The sequence below is a fragment of the Rhamphochromis longiceps genome, linkage group LG10 (genome assembly GCF_057381845.1).
Source record: "Rhamphochromis longiceps isolate RC_006_pf linkage group LG10, R_longiceps_female_GT1.1, whole genome shotgun sequence".
NCBI classification, from domain to species: domain Eukaryota; kingdom Metazoa; phylum Chordata; class Actinopteri; order Cichliformes; family Cichlidae; genus Rhamphochromis; species Rhamphochromis longiceps.
In genome coordinates, this window is record NC_140566.1 from 23,320,021 (window position 1) to 23,340,845 (window position 20,825).

The 20,825-nt window shown below is 37.8% G+C and overlaps 1 protein-coding gene across 3 annotated transcripts in view; it reads right to left on the bottom strand.

Moving 5' to 3' along the window:
- Window positions 1-4,610: 4,610 nt before the first annotated feature.
- Window positions 4,611-20,825, bottom strand: part of LOC146660947 (rho GTPase-activating protein 26-like) — a 93,125-nt gene continuing 76,910 nt past the window's right edge. For all 3 annotated transcript variants that reach the window (XM_085421019.1, XM_085421021.1, XM_085421020.1), the window contains exons 22-25: window positions 12,400-12,435; window positions 12,146-12,256; window positions 10,648-10,739; window positions 4,611-6,372 (exon numbers count right to left, since the gene is read on the bottom strand). In XM_085421019.1, coding sequence (XP_085277145.1) covers window positions 6,284-6,372; window positions 10,648-10,739; window positions 12,146-12,256; window positions 12,400-12,435 — 328 coding nt within the window. In that variant the 3' untranslated portion in view covers window positions 4,611-6,283. The remainder of the gene's footprint in view (window positions 6,373-10,647; window positions 10,740-12,145; window positions 12,257-12,399; window positions 12,436-20,825) is intronic.

The following is a 20,825-nucleotide window of genomic DNA, read 5'->3' on the forward strand; positions in this document are numbered from 1 at the left end:
TAGCACATCATTATATACCAGCTAGCCAAACTTCAGTAACCCTACAAACATCACTGTTGTTTAGTTTTCTGTCTTCATTTATGCTGGAAGTGATAGCAGAGCTGTACGTTTTAATTTGTTTCCAAAACCCCGCAGTCAGGACATGCTATATTGTATTTGGATAGAAGCTAGCGAGCTAACTCCCTGCTAACTTCTAACTCCGTTAAATGTCATAAATTCAGTTTTCATGGATGCCTGGATGTTAAACTCAATTGTTACACCCGGTAGAGCAGAACGCTGATCATTTTATTAAAGATGAAAGACTTTAGACAGTTTTTCAACTCTCAGTAATGCCATAGTGATTGTTTGATATATGGACCTGCAGCAGAGTTTAGACCCAGACACGGCTAGTGACGTCAGACTGAACAATCGGATAGGCGCATATAGCAATGCTAGCATATCTAGTGCAATGTAAACATCATCTAAGACTACAGAACATTTTTGCATTTCACCTTCATGCTCGATTAAAGGCCTTGCGAAAGGGAGCCAGAGAGCCATAGAAATAAGATTTCACATCAGGAAATAGATAAACCCTTAACATATATCGATGCTTTTAGAGATTGATCTATTGTAAAAATGATATTTTCTGTGATTTTGATTACATCGGCTTGATCCTCTTTGATATGACTAATTTTGCTCAGTCATTTTTGTACATTGAATGAGTCAAGAAAGTAAATATTTTTCTGTTTGTTGGTTTGTGTTTGATAAAGGTAGATGTGTTAAATCCATAAGGAAGTGTTGAACATGTTTGTCTTGTGAAGTAAATGTAAATTCTACGAGTCCATGAAAAAGTCTACATGAAAGCTCACTGTGTTTTTGAAGATAAGGAAATGAGGGAGTGGGACAGAGAAAGACTGGTGGAGATTTATATAAGAGTGACCAAAGCAGAGGAGAAAACAAAAATTAACAAAAGAAGTATTCAAGTTACATTTTGAGTAGCACTTACTATCCAACTTCTAGTACTTCTTGTTTTATTTTAAAGATGTCTTTTGTAAAGGTCGTGGCTTTGGACCCCATGTATTGTTCTGTGAGGATTTACTGGTCACTTTAAAAAGAAAATTTAAAATGTTGACTCTCCATATGAAAGTAAAATTTACCAGAGCCTGACAGAATTGCACTACCCTGATATTGTTTGATATAATCTATTTTGTATAAAATACATGCAAATGTTATCTTTAAAGATTAAGGGCAGATCATGTTTCACTGGTATATATGGCTATAGCTTTCACTAAAGTCTGTTTTCTTCGTATTTCAGTTATGTAAATGTAATCCAATGTTTAAAAAAAATACAAACCATTAAAAAAACAGTAGTTTGTATTACTTCTGTATTACACCCTTCCTGTAGTCGGTGTCAATAGTTTCACCTATTTGATTAAATGTTGAATTAAGTTACGTGTCGTTCTCTGACATTGGGTTTGACATCGAGAGTGGAAATTTGGAAGAACTGATTGCTCTTTAGTTAAAAGCATCTTACACAATAAAGTCTCCTGTTTTTCAACACTCAGCTACATGGATTTCATTTTTTTGACTTGGAACAGAGTTAAGGAAAATAAGCTTCATTTTGATATATCAAAACAGGTCTCACTGCCCAATCTGGAATCATGTACTGGAAACATGATTTGATAAACATACACGTGAAAACATGCATACGTCCTTTCACTGCCACGGATTCCTTTTATGTGTTAGATTAAATTTATTGAACCATTATTATCTGACATTTTTACGTTACCAGTACATGCCCATGATTTTGTTAAGTCTGAGATTTTAGTCTGTTAAGTGGTTGCTAGCCAAGCCGATGGCATAGTAATATATCACGCATAATGAAAGTTTGAGGTTATGAGTTAGATATTTCTGCCATGAAAATAAAATTATACAATGCTTTTATAAGCTGTTCCAGGTGCATAAACATTGCAAAGGGTTTATTTTAGTCAATTGGATGGTGGTTGCTTGGCAACATGACTAGCCTTAAAATGTGATAGATGGATAAGACCCTTCAGGGGGACGATGTGCCAATTATGGTTGCTCAATTCCTGATCATGTAAGACACAAACATGGAAACAGACTTTGTGTTGAGGCCACACTTTATCTTGCTAATTTATATACCAGTATATTATCAGACCTACATAATGTTAAAAATGTTTAGCCTGACTTTTACAGAACTACTAAAAATAATATTTTAGCTATTAGTTCATTTTTATGAGTTTTCTTTTTCAAAATTAAAGAAACAGTTATATTTTATTTTTATTTTGCTCATTTCACATTTTTCCTTTTTAAAGTTATGTAACTAATTAAATTAAACGCACACACACATTTATGTGTAGTGTATTGTGTTCTATGAATGTGCAGAATGAAGTCGTCCCATTCCTTCCTTTCACAATAAAATTCCCTGAATATGAAGTGTGGCTTCTGTGCCTAATATTAGTGGAGAGGTTTAAACTTGCATAGTTGTATAAAGTAACTGTAGAAATTAATATAAACTTGCACTACTATTCTTTAAATTGTGAAATAGTTATTTACTATTGTTATTTTAACTATTATTGTTATTATTATTACATGTTTTTAATATATGGCATGTCCAAAAGCACAAACACTGGTAATTTCATTAGACACACTTTGCTAGTTCCAGGCTGGATCCCCTTTTGTCTTCTAAATTTACCTTAATTCTTCATGGCGTAGCTCTAACAAGGTGCACAGACCTCTTTGTAGAAAAAAAAGAAACAAGCCCAAACATACAAGTAAACTATATTCCCAAAAGTTTTTGCTCATCTGCTTTCACACAACTCTGACCTAGAGTGACTTTTTTAATCCTCACAGTTTAATATGATGTTGGCTCAAGCTTTGCAGCAATAACATCTTCAAGTCCCGAGAAGTCCTGACTCACAGTCTCTGCACTAATTCATCCCCAAGGTGTTCTGTCAGGTTGAGGTCAGGACTCTGTGCAGGCCAGTCAGGTTCTTCCACACCAAATTTGCTCATCCACGTCTTTATGGACTTTGCTTGTGTGCAGCTGTGTTGGAACAGGAAGGGGTGACCCTAATCCCCAAACTGTTCCCACAAAGTGGAGAACATGAAGTTGTTCAAAATGTCTTGGTTCCTGAAGCGTTAAGAGTCCCTTTCACTGGAACTAAGGGGCCAATCCTGACAAATGCCCTCACACCATAATCCACAGGTGGCATCCCTTCACAGTACCACGCTGGAATTCACTGAGCTCCTCAGAGCGACCCATTTTTTTTTCAGAAATGTTTCCAGATCAGTCTGCATACCGGCTGGATTTTGTACACCTGTGGCCATGGAAGATATTGGAACACCTGAGTTCAATAATTTTGATGGGTGAGTGAGTACTTTTGGCAATATAGTGAACATTTAGAGCATGTGTGCAAGAAATCTGATTTTTATGTATGGACTGGGTTGTATTATGTTCTTAAATATGAAAAGAGGCCAGCTGTATCCTTCCTGTGTCATATAGCTGTTATGCTAAGCTAAACTATATGTAAGCTATTTGCCTCCTGATGCTAGCCCCACACATAATGTACTGGTATCAGTCTCTTTGTCTTTTATGAGAAAGAAAGCATGTAAATGCATTTATAAATTAACTAATAAGTGCTAATGAATTAGCCTGCAGTCACGAGTGCTTGAAACTTAAAGCTTACATTTTCATGTCATCTTAGCTGCAAGTTATAACTCACCACAAGTAGATTCTAAATTTAAATAAACATCAGTAAACGTTTACTTAAAAGGAATCCAAACTGTAAAAACATGACTTAATATGAAGTCCAGTGCAGCTGACTGATGGCCTAACCTTGTGTCAAAGTGCTGTTTAGCAAGAGAGAATAGTTCTGCTTACCTATGAGCCAATCCACTCAAATTCTAGTGTAGCGCATCAAAGTTGTTCTAGTCAACTAAAACAAATCTATTCTGTTAATTTTAAAAACCTAAAATAAAAATATTGTAGAAATATCTTTAGTTTTTATACTTTTTTAGCGCTTTTATTGCTATACCTATGCTGATTTTCTCAATTCTTGCCTCTGTATGCTCTCTATACAGTAATAAGTTAAAAGCCTAAATCTAACATTTAAACTTTTTCTTTTTTTTTTAAAAACTCAACTTAAACGTACGACTCCACTCTGGAAACTAACTGAAAATAAACCGTATTAAAACAAAAATAAATTAAAAATAAAAACGAATAAAAAGGATAAAACAATAATAGCTGTTTTTATGCAAATTTTTTTTAAAATATAAAGTAGGGATTACAGGATGAATAATTACACATTATTAATAATAAACCAGAAGACAAAAATCGGAATCAGGATTGGAAACTAGAAAGAAAACTTCAAGCTACAGCTGTTCAAGATTTGTCTTTAATTCTGCACATTTTTCACAAAAACATTCAAAAGAATATTTAAGGCTGCAGGATTTAAATGATACAAAAAATCAGGGCAACAAAGATGGAATTAAGGAATTAAATTAGTATGCTAAAAATACAAAATATAAAATTTCATAATGAAAAAAGTATACCTTATCAAATACTGTGTATTTATTTACAAAGTCAAGAAAACACCCCAAAAAGAATGCCGTGCAGGATTTAGCCTTTAAGTAATCTCATAAATAAAAAATTTAGATTTGAATAAAGTAGTCTTATTTCACATTTAAGCTTTTTTTACTCTCCCATTTGATTTTTCTGTTGAATTTATAAACTGGATACAGGATAAAATGGGGAAAAATAATTTTCTTAACAAGTGGTTCAAGGAATGAGCAAGCCACAAAGCTGACCAGCTTTTATACACAAGTAAAAACAATTCTGAAAAATCTATCACCTTTTCCCCCTTCAAGTATCTGAACTGAATGTATTTACAAATTACAGGCTGGGCAGTAAATTTTTGATCAAAGAATAACTCAACTAGGTCAGCCATGGTTAAATTAGATAATCATGTAATCTTGTTTCCTACACAGGAAAAATTAGGCGTAAAGAAGAAACTATGAATGTTCAACTCTTGAGGGATGCTTAACTTTACATTTTTTTGAAATATTAAGTAAAGTGATGAGGTATAAAGGGCATGGAACAATAAAGACTGTGTGATACCTTGACTTTCAAAATTATTTCAATTTTTCAGTCGCACCGTGCTGTCAAGATTTAAGCATCCAAGATAACCAAGTAACTAAATCTGCATAATGGCTAAAACTAAAAGAAAATATTATAAATAAACATGTTTTTCCCAAGTTCATTCAATCTTCCTGAATGGACTGAAATGGTGATGCCTCACAGCTGGGCTTGTTTTAACTGACAGGAATCAGCTGTTCTGCCTTTGTTGCATTTTAAATTGCTGATGGGCTTGTGGGGATTATTTTAAATTTTTCGCATTTTATGCGAGGGCTCTGCAGGGGAAAAATTATAAATAAAGAGAAACCCATAGCTGACCTTTGAGTGAACTAGTTCCAAAGAAAACTCATCCTGTGCCGACCTGCCCGGGGGCTCCTGATGCTTAACTGGAGCTCTGAAACATTAGCCAGGTTGAGTCTTGTCCCAGGCAATAACTGCACTTCTGCAGTGCTCACACATTTACAGCCATAAAGCCAAACCCAATCATTTAAGTCAACTTTTAAAGCTTAACTGTCCCATTTGGCATTACTAATCAATTCTACAATAGGTGAAGTCCAAAGTTAATACGTCCTGTCAACATCTCTGCAGAAACAGTTGCCTATTTATACCTAACCAAAAAAAAGGAGTGTGTGGAAAAGGTGGTTGGAGTGAGGGACAGTGCAGTTCAAAATATAAAAGCAAAGAACTCACACACATTGCAGCTGAAAAATATCAAATCATTTATACAAGTTTGTCTAACTTCCTCCCACTGTTCTCTCTCTCTTTCGCTCACACACACACAAATTTGGGTTTGTTCCCATATAGTCTTCACCAAGACTAAAAGCCACGCACGCTAATCAAATAAAAGCAGTCTCGTCTTTTTATATATGTTTTCATTCCCCAGTGCAATTCAGGGTTCTCTCCCCACTTCGGTATGCTTTGTTTTTGTGTCATATCTATTGGATATGGTTCTGCTTGGTCCAGTTTCAGTTTCCAGTCTGATCAAAACAAAAAGTCACCTTATCTGCATTGGTCCCGTCCAGTACAATAGAAGTGATTGAGCCTGTATCCTCAATCTGTTTAGTTTTCTGAAGTTAAATATAGTTCATTAAAATCCAGTTTGGTCTACTCCCATCCACAATCTTCCAGTTCATGTATGCCGTTAAATTATACAAACTCAACATAGTTCTCTGGTATCAGTCCTGTTCGCCCATCAAGAGTCCCTTCCAACCAGCCAGGCTCCCTGGAAGTATGAACTAGACAGAAGGGGGAAAACATGGATATTGTTGAAATGCATTGACATAGAACTGAAATGTTCATAAAAATGTGAAGACACTATGCATACTGAGGGTGAGAGGGTGGAGAAGCAGGCTTAAGATGATGGTTAACACTTCCACATGTTCCCCATCGAGTGTTTAATGTCTAAATACTTTGGAGAGGATATAATAATAATAATAATAATAATAATAATAATAATAATAATAATAATAATAATAATAATAATAATAATAATAATAATAATGGATACTTTATTGATCCCCATGGGGAAATTACTTGTTTTTCTCTGCATTTGACCCATTCACTCAGTGAAGCAGTGGGCAGCTCACTAAGCAGGCGCCCGGGGACTAAGCAGGCATCACAGATTGGCTGTTGTTTACTTGTGAGCATGAAACACAGTATGAGCCCGAAACAGGAAAGTCTTTTCTGTACATGAACATGTAAGTTCATTCTTGTGAAATCATTCATGCAGGAATGAAATTGTTAACTCAAACATACCACTTTTGATGGTTTGTTCCAACAGCTTGGTAAAAGTGCAGTGCAGTTTTAAATTGGAAACATGATTAGATTAGTTTGGGGTGCTGTGGTGGTTAAACATCCTATAAATACGAAAGTGCAACATTGCTACAGGGTTAGATTGTGTGTTCACCAGATTTGTCCACACCAGGAATCTAATTTGCACCAAGCTGCGCACCACATTTACATCAAAGACAGAAAAATAAAACCATGTAAGCCTTTGCACGTATTTGATTCTTACTATTTATGTAGGGGGAAAATGTTAAATTCAGCAAACCTGTAGTATGAATATTATACTGTTGCTTTATTCTTGTAAATGTCAAGAAAGCACTATGAGGTTGTATTATGAGCTCCGTGTGGACAGCTGGGATGCTTCATCCTTCGCCAGCCGTGAGCAGACTGCATTGCTGAGATACCACGTTAAGGATTGGATGTCCCCAAGGACACATTATGACCAAAAGGCCTCGGATAACATGAGTCTGCATTACATAAGCCTAAATAGTCTTTATGCAGTTAATTCTATTTTGGTTTGGGTTTGAAACTACATCCCACCAACATGGAGTATATGTCTACAAGGAAACTTTACTCAGGCCAACTATAATTATAATAGCCAGCAAAGCAGAAGACCCAGTATAGTTATTGTTCTTAAATTTGGCTGATCTCGGGTAATGAAGCCCAGATCTGCACAAAGAAACTGAGATTATATAATCAGAGTCCTAATGGCTCATTCACAGTAGAATAAAAAATGGATTGCAGTCTTCATTCCAGTTGGGAAAAATCAGTAGTTACCCAGTGATTGCATTGAATTTTTTTATATTCGGCGACTGTTTACAAGTAGCTGCATCAACTATTTTGATTGCAAGAATATTCATGCTCAAAATTCCAACTTTAACTCATTTAATTACTTCTAAATTTTCCACGTAATTTTATTACATACATACAAATGTAAAATGTTAAATTTATCAGTGTCTAGTTAAATGAAAATTACTCCAGTGGTATACAGTGGGGCAAAAAAGTATTTAGTCAGCCACCGATTGTGCAAGTTCCCCCACCTAAAATGATGACAGAGGTCAGTAATTTGCACCAGAGGTACACTTCAACTGTGAGAGACAGAATGTGAAAAAAAAATCCATGAATCCACATGGTAGGATTTGTAAAGAATTTATTCGTAAATCAGGGTGGAAAATAAGTATTTGGTCAATAACAAAAATACAACTCAATACTTTGTAACATAACCTTTGTTGGCAATAACAGAGGTCAAACGTTTACTATAGGTCTTTACCAGGTTTGCACACACAGTAGCTGGTATTTTGGCCCATTCCTCCATGCAGATCTTCTCGAGAGCAGTGATGTTTTGGGGCTGTCGCCGAGCAACACGGACTTTCAACTCCCGCCACAGATTTTCTATGGGGTTGAGGTCTGGAGACTGGCTAGGCCACTCCAGGACTTTCAAATGCTTCTTACGGAGCCACTCCTTTGTTGCCCGGGCGGTGTGTTTTGGATCATTGTCATGTTGGAAGACCCAGCCTCGTTTCATCTTCAAAGTTCTCACTGATGGAAGGAGGTTTTGGCTCAAAATCTCACGATACATGGCCCCATTCATTCTGTCCTTAACACGGATCAGTCGTCCTGTCCCCTTGGCAGAAAAACAGCCCCATAGCATGATGTTTCCACCCCCATGCTTCACAGTAGGTATGGTGTTCTTGGGATGCAACTCAGTATTCTTCGTCCTCCAAACACGACGAGTTGAGTTTATACCAAAAAGTTCTACTTTGGTTTCATCTGACCACATGACATTCTCCCAATCCTCTGCTGTATCATCTATGTGCTCTCTGGCAAACTTCAGACGGGCCTGGACATGCACTGGCTTCAGCAGCGGAACACGTCTGGCACTGCGGGATTTGATTCCCTGCCGTTGTAGTGTGTTACTGATGGTGACCTTTGTTACTTTGGTCCCAGCTCTCTGCAGGTCATTCACCAGGTCCCCCCGTGTGGTTCTGGGATCTTTGCTCACCGTTCTCATGATCATTTTGACCCCACGGGATGAGATCTTGCGTGGAGCCCCAGATCGAGGGAGATTATCAGTGGTCTTGTATGTCTTCCATTTTCTGATGATTGCTCCCACAGTTGATTTTTTCACACCAAGCTGCTTGCCTATTGTAGATTCACTCTTCCCAGTCTGGTGCAGGTCTACAATACTTTTCCTGGTGTCCTTCGAAAGCTCTTTGGTCTTGGCCATGGCGGAGTTTGGAGTCTGACTGTTTGAGGCTGTGGACAGGTGTCTTTTATACAGATGATGAGTTCAAACAGGTGCCATTCATACAGGTAACGAGTGGGGGACAGAAAAGCTTCTTACAGAAGACGTTACAGGTCTGTGAGAGCCAGAGATTTTCCTTGTTTGAGGTGACCAAATACTTATTTCCCACCCTGATTTACGAATAAATTCTTTACAAATCCTACCATGTGAATTCATGGATTTTTTTTTCACATTCTGTCTCTCACAGTTGAAGTGTACCTCTGGTGCAAATTACTGACCTCTGTCATCATTTTAAGTGGGGGAACTTGCACAATCGGTGGCTGACTAAATACTTTTTTGCCCCACTGTATATTAAGTTTATACTGAGCACTTTTGCCTTAATAATGAATTATTTGAATGAATAAACCTTTTTTATATACTTCTGTTGGATTTTACGTAAAATTATTGCTTCATGGTTACTGAGGGTGAAGAATCTTTTTTTTTTTTTAAGTGAAGGTAATAATTTATCTACACTGTGTCTCTTTGAAATGGGGGACTAGACTAGTTTTATTCTGCCTATATTTTCTTATAAAAGCAACGTTTTCTACATCATTTGGCTGTAAGTTGCCATTTCTACAGAAACTATATCATCGTTTCTGAGGAAAATTTCAGAATTTCCTTTCAAATTAATGAAGTTCTTGCTAAACTATAAATGTAAGCAGTTCAAGTTCATTGTTTTATCAGTAAACTGACGACTGCATTCAATCAAAAACTGACAGCAAACCAACTCTAGCTTACTGCCCACTTGACACACAAAGTGCTTTGAAGACAGAAATTGACATTGAGTGCTCACAGACCTGGTGTCCATCTTCAAAGGACCCATTTCAAAGGAAACGAGAACACTAGATCATTGCACACAGTGACAATAATTTTAGTTACGCAGCAGTGTCCAACCATTATTTTCCTTTGGTAAGGTGGGTAAATAGGAAAGTAAAGAAAGGGGAAAATGTTTAGCATTTCCCTTTATCATGGTTTGTATGTCTCTGGGTAACTTTCATATATATAGTATGCATGTCTTTGCTGTTTGTTACATATTCAGTCCAGTGTATTGCTTTAGCAGCTTGTCTGTTTGCCAGATTCTAAAGTCTCAGCACATTTTATTGCCAGGTGCCAGATAAAATATGTTAAACAAATGTTCTGTGGATCCAGTCTCTGGAATTAGCAGTGTACATTCCTCTATGCTCCTTCATATTCACTTCATATCATAAAGAAGAAGTTCCAGAAGTTCTAGTCAAGGGAAAGTGGTGCTATAAGCCTATCATATATAATTTTTGGATGGCTGACTATTTGGATAAACGTCAAGGATTTTTTGAAAGCCTCAGCACCAAGGCCAAGCAAATTCCCAAGTCTGGATTTTTGTTTTGACAACAAATAGTTTCTATACGCCAACCCACATTCTTTCCTTTTTCCTTTCTGCTGGCAAGTCCAGATTGTGACTCACCATTCTCAAAGATGGTCCCAGCGATGAAGGACAGCTCAGAGTCGTGCTCTGCCTTGCAGGCGTATAGAGCTCGAGCTTTTCTGCCCGTGAAACTGGAAATAAGAAGAGAGTTACACTGAGCCAGTAATCAGACACCAAAGTAGTACCTCAATTTAACACAAATGGCAGGTTGGTCACTTTATATGCTCTGTTTATTAAGTATCAGATGGTTAAATTCACACATGGACTTTTTCCTTTTCCTGATTTTAGAGTAGGTATAAAATATTAGTGCATGACTGTACATCATGCAAAGCTACACTTAGCAGAGGATTAACAGCCCTACAGTTGATCCTCTGTGGAAACAGGCCTATGTCCAGAAATCTGCTGAGGGGGAGCACCCAGTGCTTGTGAGAACAACCCTATCCTTTTGCTTGTGTGGAGGATCTGAAGATAAAGATAATGAAGCTTTTTGTTCTATATCAGGAATGACAAAAAAAATTATCTGTACATGTTCAAACCTGAACCAGGTCTTTGATATGGAACTGGACAGGAATGAACCCACCACAGCGTTTCTGTTTGGTAAATAATACACTCATTACCTGCTTATTGTGTGACATGACTCTGAATTAGTCTTTAAAAATAAGCTGTACGTCAGTGTTAACTGCACATGAGGATGTGTTTGCATATGTTTACTTAATTATTTGACACTCTGGACATGGTTTTATGTCGACACTGTAATATTCCATGGTGTTGTATGTCTTTAAAGTTCTAGCTTGTCATTTCTTTCTGCCTTGTAAACTTTACCTTTTCATTCAGATATAATTTACTGTTATATCTGTCTACCGTCTCCTACTGAGTCATTTAGAGGTCACAGCTTTAAAGACCTGATATTTTGAGGGTGCAAAGCACTTGAAAAGAATACTAGCTGTTATCAGCTTCTAAAACAGCACCAGGACACTTAAGGCTTAAAATGTTAAGCACTGAAATGAACTGTAGTGACAGACACTATATATCTACCAAGGTTCAGATGAATAACTGCATCAAATTAAGGCGTATTTTTATTGCCGTTTCAATAGAGAGGCTCATATTAGAATGACTGCTGCTTGACGTGTCCTTGATTTGAGATACTGCGGTAATACCCCGAGGGACGAGTTAGCTCTTAAGCTCTCTCGTTTCATGGGGAAGAGGAGAGGTCAGTCACATCCACTACACCAATGCCTCTTGAGCTCTGCTGGCTGGAAGTGTGTTGATCAAATTAACTACAATAATGGAGATCCATAAGCTTTCAGATAAGGTTTTTTAACTAGTTGGGCAAATATTACAATTTTGTATAAATATATTTTTCCTGAATAATAATTGATGACAACTGCTTTCATCTTTCAAAAGTTCCATCTTTTTTACTTTCATGCCGTCCTAGACTTTTGCAGTTTAAGGTTTCTTAGAATGAGCACAGTTTGCAGTTTCATTCTTATTGCTGGCAAGTCAGCATCATGTCATTTCATAAATACTGTGCACTAACCTGACAGGGGAGGAGTCACTGGAGGCAGAAGATATTGGCTGTGGACTGGAAGGGGCTGAGAACATCGGCCAGGAGGGCGAACGTGGAGAAGTGGGACTGGAAGACGTTGCACTGAAGGACAAATTTACAGAGAATGACATGTTGATAGAATTAGATAAAAACAGGATAAATAACACCTCATGTTGATACCCTAAAGTACTGGAAATTAGGTGTGACAAGTGGCAAGTGTGACTTTAAAGCAGTTTTAAATGTACCTTGTTGGTATGCTGGCGCGAGGCTTCGGGTTCAGCCTGGAAACACACACACACAAGAAAAGAAGACAAAGTGAATCAATCAGTTGTTATCAGTGCATTTTATTACATACAGAAGTGTTTCTGGACTTGGGAAAATACATTGTGGAATGAATTTGTACATTATAAATTGAGAGACAATGATGTCCACAGTTCTACATGAGAGTTTTCCACCACATGAGGAATAAATGACAAGTCAGCAAAGTAGCCCTCCAATCTCGCTTAGCTAAAATAGTGAATCCAGAAGCCAAACCATACCAAATTCTGTAAAAGTGTAATGTGCTTCGTGTTCAACTAAAACAACAAGAATAATGGAGGCTAATATGGAGGCTGTTTGAATTTTCCCTTGGTGAAGTCCTAACACAGTCCCAGTTGAATCTTGTGGTCTGTAAACACAGTGGGTAGAGGTCAGAGTGTGGATGTTCTCCCTGTGGTTGCACAGGTTTAATTTTCCACTCATGCTGCCCTTGACCAAGGAATTGGTGTGCATTTGTAGTTGTCTCCTGGGTGCTGCATAGTTGATTCCCACTGCCCCTAATAATTAGGATGGGTTAAATGCAAAGACGTAGGAGGGTAAACACGATATCCTTATATTTATCCTTACATGTAACAAAAAAAAAAAAAAAAAAAAAATCAACAAGACTTTAATTAGGTGGGGATAAAAAAAAAATCAATAACTACAAAGGACTGATCCAAGAATCAGTTGTAGTGATACTCTTTGTAAGGGAATAGTCATAGATGCAGTTTTGGTCAACGTGGTGATGTTAAATGTATTTCAACTTTCTCAGCAAGATCCATGTCTTCACCAGAGATGGGCAGTAGCGTGTTAAAAGTAATGTGTTACTGTAATCTGATTACTTTATTAGTAAAGTAAGGGATTACTATGGCAAAAAAGTAATTAGATTACTGTTACTTTCCCATAAGCACGCTACGTTACCGCATTACTAAACCGTGATTTTGTTTGTGATGTTTGTGGGAGTGTCTCATGATAATGACGAACAAGCGTGCAGCGTCCGTAGCAACAACAGACGTGTGTAGATCAACAATGAATAATATGGATTGTGAAGGAGAGTACGACCATGCAGCGTTTAAAGCTCGAAGTACTGACTTTACTTTGAGTTCGATTCTGTAAAAAAGTGACAAAAACATTCGCGTCTGCTGTACACTCTGCGTGGGGGAAAAAACTTTTTCTACAGCGAAAAATTTAACTTCAAATCTGAGCAAGCACCTAGAACGCTGCCATGGGAATGTGAAATTCACAGAGAAACCCCCGGATCCCCCCACTGACATGACTGCTGTGGCACTAGGCAAACCTCCACATGCCCCACTCCTGCTAAACAGGTAAAAATAGATTTAAGAACGACTGTACTTAGTGCCGCTGAATCTTTGCAAGTACTTGCATCTATTTGAGTGTAAACACAAAACATTGTTTTAGTTCATATGCTGAAATATGCAGAGAATAGGTTAAAATGTTAAACAAATTCCTTCAAGTCAAAGACTGTTGCGTATAATTTAATTTTTGCCTGATGCGAAGTGCATAAAGTTAAAAGATTCAAACTAAAACAAGCTTTAAAAAGAGACTTTCTCATTTGATTCAATTTTATATGATGGATAATGCAGAAAAAAATAGAATTGGGCTGAAAGGTCTATTGATTTATAACACATTCATGTCGTGTATTTAATAATAATAAGAAGAAGAACTTTTTTTTGTTTTTTAGAACTTTGTTTTTTTATTTATCCCGAGGGAAATTCTTTTGTCATAAACATGCTCAATGCAGCAAGAGAGACAGAGGAACAGTGTAATAAGTTTATGTTATGTTTTTAAAAAGTCACTAAGTAATAAAGTAACTATTTACCTCAGAAAAGTAATGGGATAACTTTCTTAGAGAAATAATAATAATAAAGTAACTTGACCAACACTGGACTTCCCCAAAAGATTTTTCATTCAGTCTTTCTAATCCAATGATGCAGGATGCAGATGAACTGTCACTTTTAACACACAAAGATTACATAAAAGGCAACACCAGATTGTTTCAGAGATTAAAACGTAAATGCATCACAGAAAACTGGCATGTAAATTAAGCCAGCAGAGTCACAAAGAACCAGAACACCCACTGTTGTGCATTCACAGCACTGAAAACACAGCCATGCTGCTGTGCATCATCCCCTACGTCGACGTTTATTTTGGGCTTTCTTTTGGAAGCCTTTGCTTCTTCTTACTTGTATTACTCATAAAAGCTAAATACTAAAAAAAAAGTCGTATATTTATACACCTATTTCTAAACTGAATTTTTCCTGGGAGTCTTATTTGCAGGTCTTCTTATTCTTAATAGCACAAGCAATTTGCCTCAATTGTTTAAAAAGATTTCAAACTGATTCTTGAGCTACTTCTGATTGCTTCAATCACCAGGAATCCAACAAGTGAACACATTTAACTGGCCTTTAAAATACTCAATTTGCCCCCATAATCAGTGACAATTTATTAGAAGAATGGAGTTAAAAGGACATATTATAGCCAACAGTGCCAACATAGTAGCATTTGATATGTTATAGTGGATTCAAAAGGTAGCCAGAAAGTACAGGAAATCTGAGTAGAATTTTCTATTTGTGAAATACTTTGAGAGGTAATTTTAAATTCTGTGAAGATTTTTTTTTACCATACCAAACAGAAGAAGTAATTTGAATGAACAGTGAGGTGAAAAATTCTATATATCCTTCCACTAAAAATGGTAAAAAGAGAGAAACTCTAATAAATGGGCTGCTGTAAAGATATGGCTTCTTTATTATTTTATTTTAACAATCTGCACCTGCCTAGCAAAAGCAGACTGTACTCTTTTTCTTCCAGTGTCAGATCAATCCCCTCATTCATTTTATATAACATCACATTGGTGAGTCAGAGGATTATTATTTTTTCCTCTTATCTCCCTCTCTGCACAGCGTCAACAGATTCATAGTCGGCTCTATTCTATATTATAACAGCCTTTCCCTTTTTTTGATGATGTAACATATGGTTGCTATGGTGACGTAGCTATATTTAAAAGTTAGTTTTGTGATGTTTTGTTTCAGGGACCCTGTGACAGACTGGCAACCTGTCCAGGGAAACTGAATGAGCTGAGGATGGATGGATGTTTTTGGGACACTACAATAAAAGCATCAGTAAAATAGCTTTTAGATCAGTAACTCAGTGCACACAGAACAAGACAAACACACATAAACAAAGATGATAAGTGATACATATATCTTTGTTGACCTTAGAAACATCTAGAAACAGTTTCACCCCCTCCATAATTATTTTGGAGCTCTTCTTACACCATCAGTATTTGGCAACTCCAGAGTGAGAGAAGTACGAGTTGGAAGATCAATCTTGCAACTTCTAACTTCTAAATTTACTTTAGAAAATAAATTATTAGAAAGTCAAACTACTTCAACTTGATGTTAACTCTGAACTCTGGTAAATAAACTAGTAACAGGACAGGAAGTGAGATCATTTGGTTTAAATAAGCTCAAAAAGGCACTTTGATATTATCACCGTGGCTTTATCAGGATCAGCAGAGTCACAGTAACTGATCCATCCTTTTCTACTTTATTCTCCACTCAGAGATCAATCAACATTAAAAAAAAAAAAATCAATCAGTGTGGACAGCACCCTTTAACTGTCACTAATCACAGATCACTGTGATAGACACGGCAAGAGGGGACCAACTTCTATGTCAGTAAAACTATGCAAGAATACATTTTGAGAATTAACAATGCAATTATAAATAATCTGAATATTTCATGGTGAATCTCGTGTTTATTTTGCAACGAATATGACCTGTACTCATGGAATCAGCTGCCTGATTTTTTTTCTTTTGTTTTTAAAGTGGACTTCATGCTGCTGAGTCACAACACCACCATGTAGTGTTTGCCTCTGCAGATGTGAGAGTGACAAATACAGTTTACAGCCTTAAACAAGAATTTATAGTTTAAGAAATAAATCAGATTGACCCCAGAATTGCCTGCAAATGTTGAGTCTGGACTCAAAACACAAGGGTGCAAAAAGCTCTGAGAACATTTTAGTAATGAGAATCATAAATTTTACTTACTTCTTTTGTCACAGAGCCCAGCATTACCTGTACGCAAGGTTAAAGTAGTGCAGAGAAAAGTGAGAGGCTGGTTTTTACTTATACTACATGTCCATTTTTACTGATGGTGGCATGAATTTATCCCTTATTAGAGCTCTGAAGTAATCAGTGTAATATCTGTAATATCCTGAGAGCAGGAAGGAGAAAAAATATTTATATAAACAAGCTGTTTATCAATAAAAGCAGCCAAAGCAGACACATGTAATCTGGTAATGCATGTGTGTAAAAGGGTGTTATGCTGTTAGGAGGGAGTATCTTGATGACAGCCTGTCTACAAATCCTTAATGGATGTTTTTCTTCTTCCTCTCATTGATGGCACGTGAGAGTGTTTTTTTCAGTCACTCTCTCTATACTAATCAATCTCCACTAAACAATTATTTTCTTGCTTTGCTTTCTTTTCATTAAAAATAAAAAAACAGCACGATAAATACAAAACAATTCACTGACTTTCACAAAGAGACAAGAGCAGAGCAGAGCAGGAGGTTTTTGGCATTTACATTTTCACCTTAGAACATCAGGTCCAGGCCACCGTCGACCTCGTAGATTTGACCCAACTCAGACCCCAGTGCATTGCAGACTGACATCTCTTTTAGGTTTGCCTCTAGACATAGTCAAAGGTTTGCAGGTTTGTAAAAAGCACCTGACAAATAGTAGTAGGGAATAGGAGAACAGACAGAGCTAACGATGTCAACCGGTTGCTCTGTAGCTCTGCGCATATGATGAGGTCGCTGAGGCTGGTTTTTCCTGCCAATTTGTGATGTGGCTCTGGGAGAATATGAAATGATGATCCGAGCTGGGATCAGAGTCAGTTACACATATCTATCTTTGCTAGTCCAGTCCAGCAGCTTAGGAATGACTCTTTTCCCCAAGGTGTAGTGTATTCACTCTGGCTGAAAATCCCTCAACAGCTAAATCGAAAATCCTCTAATGTGTGTCTGTTCACACTGAGCTGGTAGAGTTTTGATTCCATGCTGGTCATTTTTTTCTTTTCTTTCTCGATTGTAGGAATTTTAAAGGCCTTATTTTCAGAGGATGGGCAGGCATGAAAGCAGGGAGACAGCAAGTGACACCCAAACCTCAAACCAAGGACCCTGCAGTAACCTTTGGCATATACACCAAAAAGCAGAAGTAAATAAAGCAAAGTAAATTAAGCAAGTTCGAATTTACCTTTAACATGCTTGGAGACATACAGTGCAAACAGAAAGGGACATAAAGTATAAAAAACAATTACATCAAACATACGGTTCTGCCCAAGCACAAGTATAAGGGGATAAAAGGAAAAAACATAAGGATAGCAGGCTTTGAACATATAATTGCATACACCATTAGGTGCTCTATCACAGGTTGTTCACTACAGTCATTAAATGCTTCTTCCTTGTGACTCATAAAGCAAAGAGTTTCCAAAAAAGCCCTTTTCTCTGTCGGCTGTTCTCTGTATTCTTCAGAGCATCTCTTAAAGCACCTGTTCCTGCTGTGCATTCTTATTTCTCCCCTCATTTCACATATCACGAATAACACTTCTCTAGACATCCTAATGTGGACCCTGGGCTCAGTTTAAAAAAAAAAAAATATCCCAAATACATTTATTATTACACCTGGAATATAAAGTATGTGTTTTCTATGAATTGTGTGCACAAATCACTCAAATTATTAAACGATGAAAAATGTAAGTTGTGACTTTTTGTATGCATAAACATTTTTTTATCCGTTAGCTTTCTCTCCATCAAGCAGAGCAGCAGTTGCGTGGAGCCCATTAAATTTCAATTGTATCACTACAGCATACGGGCATACATCTTTTGTTTTATGTTGTACACACAATATAGAGTATACTGTCTATATACAGCCATTGGCTTTCGTTTGAAAAAAAAAAATGCTTTCAGTAATATTAGTATTAAAGATATAAAGATGATTTTTTTTAATTTATTTTGTTTTTTTACTGATTGATCTATTGTGATTAGTAAAGATAGCATTTAAGCCAAATATAAGCATACCATAAGAAACAGGAAAATACTTCAAATACATCATAAGGATGGCTCCAACCGACCGCATACTCAGTGAATACCTCAGGCAGCAGAAACCCAAGAAAGAAGAGGATAAGGAGGATCCATCATGGAAGGATAGACCCCTATCTGTACCACCAGCAGACCGAGGAAGTGGCTGACCTCCAGAAGTCCTACCAGTGGCTGGACAAAGCTGGACTGAAAGACAGCACAGAGGCAGTAATCATGGCAGCACAGGAATAAGCGCTGGGCTGGGGTCTATCACATCAGGCAAGACCTCAGGTGCAGGCTGTGTAAAGATGGCCCTGAGACAATCCAGCACATAACAGCAGGGTGTAAGATGTTAGCTGGCAGGGCATACATGGAACTCCATAACCAAGTGGCCGGCATAGTGTACAGAAACATCTGTGGCGAGTATGGCCTGGAAGTCCTGAGGTCAAAATGGAAGACGCCCCCAAGGGTGGTGAAAAATGACCGAGATACGATCCTGTGGGACGTCCAGATAAAGAGAGACAAAACGGTGATGGCTATCCAACCAGACATAGTGGTGGTAGACAAACAGAGGAAGACGGCCGTAGTGATAGATGTAACAGTTCTGAATGACAGCAACATCAAGAAGAAGGAAGCTGCAGAAGTACCAAGGGGTCAGAGAAGATGTGGAGGGTGAAGGTAACAGTGGTGTTGAGTCTATGTTTCCACAGGCCCCGCTAGTTTAGAGACTTATTCCTCATGAAGAACGAAAACAAGACAGAACATCTTCAACCGGTCTTTTACTCGCTAACGAGGGAGAGCTTTGGTCAGAACCAGGCAGTGGAGCAATGCTCCTCACCTGTCTCTAGCCCAAATCCTTCAAAGAGCAGCTCCCCTCGTAGCCTTTTTATTGACATGACAGTTACAATACACATCACAGCACAAGCACCTCCCACCGTAAACCCCCCCAATGGTTCTAAGACAAGGCACTATGTGTGTGTGTGTGTGTGTGTGTGTGTGTGTGTGTGTGCAAGAACTCGTGTGTGTGTGTGTGTGTGTGTGTGTGTGTGTGTGTGTGTGTGTGTGTGTGTGTGTGTGCAAGAACTCGTGTGTGTGTGTGTGTGTGTGTGTGTGTGTGTGTGTGTGTGTGTGTGTGTGTGTGTGCAAGAACTCGTGTGTGTGTGTGTGTGTGTGTGTGTGTGTGCAAGAACTCGTGTGTGTGTGTGTGTGTGTGTGTGTGTGTGTGTGTGTGCAAGAACTCGTGTGTGTGTGTGTGTGTGTGTGTGTGTGTGTGTGTGTGTGTGCAAGAACTCGTGTGTGTGTGTGTGTGTGTGTCATGGGGGTGCGTTTGTGTGACCTCCTGCTCACCAAAAGGGTCATAAAAGCAGGAAGCTTACAACAAAAGAAACAGATCTTTCAGATAAGATGTATCTACAATAAAACCTCCCCCAGCACAGAGTGGCTGGAGAGGTGGTCAGGATCAAAGGAATCTCTGTGATCCTACTGCTTGAACTGAGACTTTACAAATTTAAGAAACACAATGACAACATTCAACAATTTGACTTAACAAGTGGTCCCAGTGGTAATAGAAGCACTAGGTACAGTGACTCCCAAGCTAGGCAAGTGGCTCCAGTGAATCCCAGGAACAACATCATCAACAAGGGCAGGAGGTATGTTTCTGTTCTGTTACAGTCCACAGCCATACTCAAGTAATCAGCAGCCAAAAGTATTTTTGTTGTTTGATGAAGGAAACCTTACAGTACTGATCGCCGTTCATTTCTAACATTAATCAAAGTTCAGATTGAAGATGCAAAATTGACACAGAACTCACACAAATAACAAAGTTGATAAACAAAGGCTGGGTGGAACAGTAGCATGCTGTTGAGAAAATTAAAAAATGAATTCCAAGCCGTGGGAGATAATAAAGGAGAATGAGTGGCAGTATCAGTGGAAGAGAAGGAGAAACAATTATTGGTGACAGACTGGGCCTGCAGTCTTTATAACTAGGTGTATGTTAACAACAAACACCATAAAATAATATCAGGATGACAGACAGAAGATATTGTTTGTGTTCCTGTACATTTGTGTGTCAGACCATATGCCTGGCCAACCTTTGTCTCTGTGAGTTCCAGATTTAACGTTTACATAAAAACATGGTTATTTTCAGCAGGAGACAGGTTCAGTCAGCCCTGTGATAATATTTTTATCTCAGCTGGTTTCAGTTCTTAAACTGACAATCAGACAAGATAATCTGACAAGCGAACACACTGTGAGAGGTAAATCTGAGACACTTATT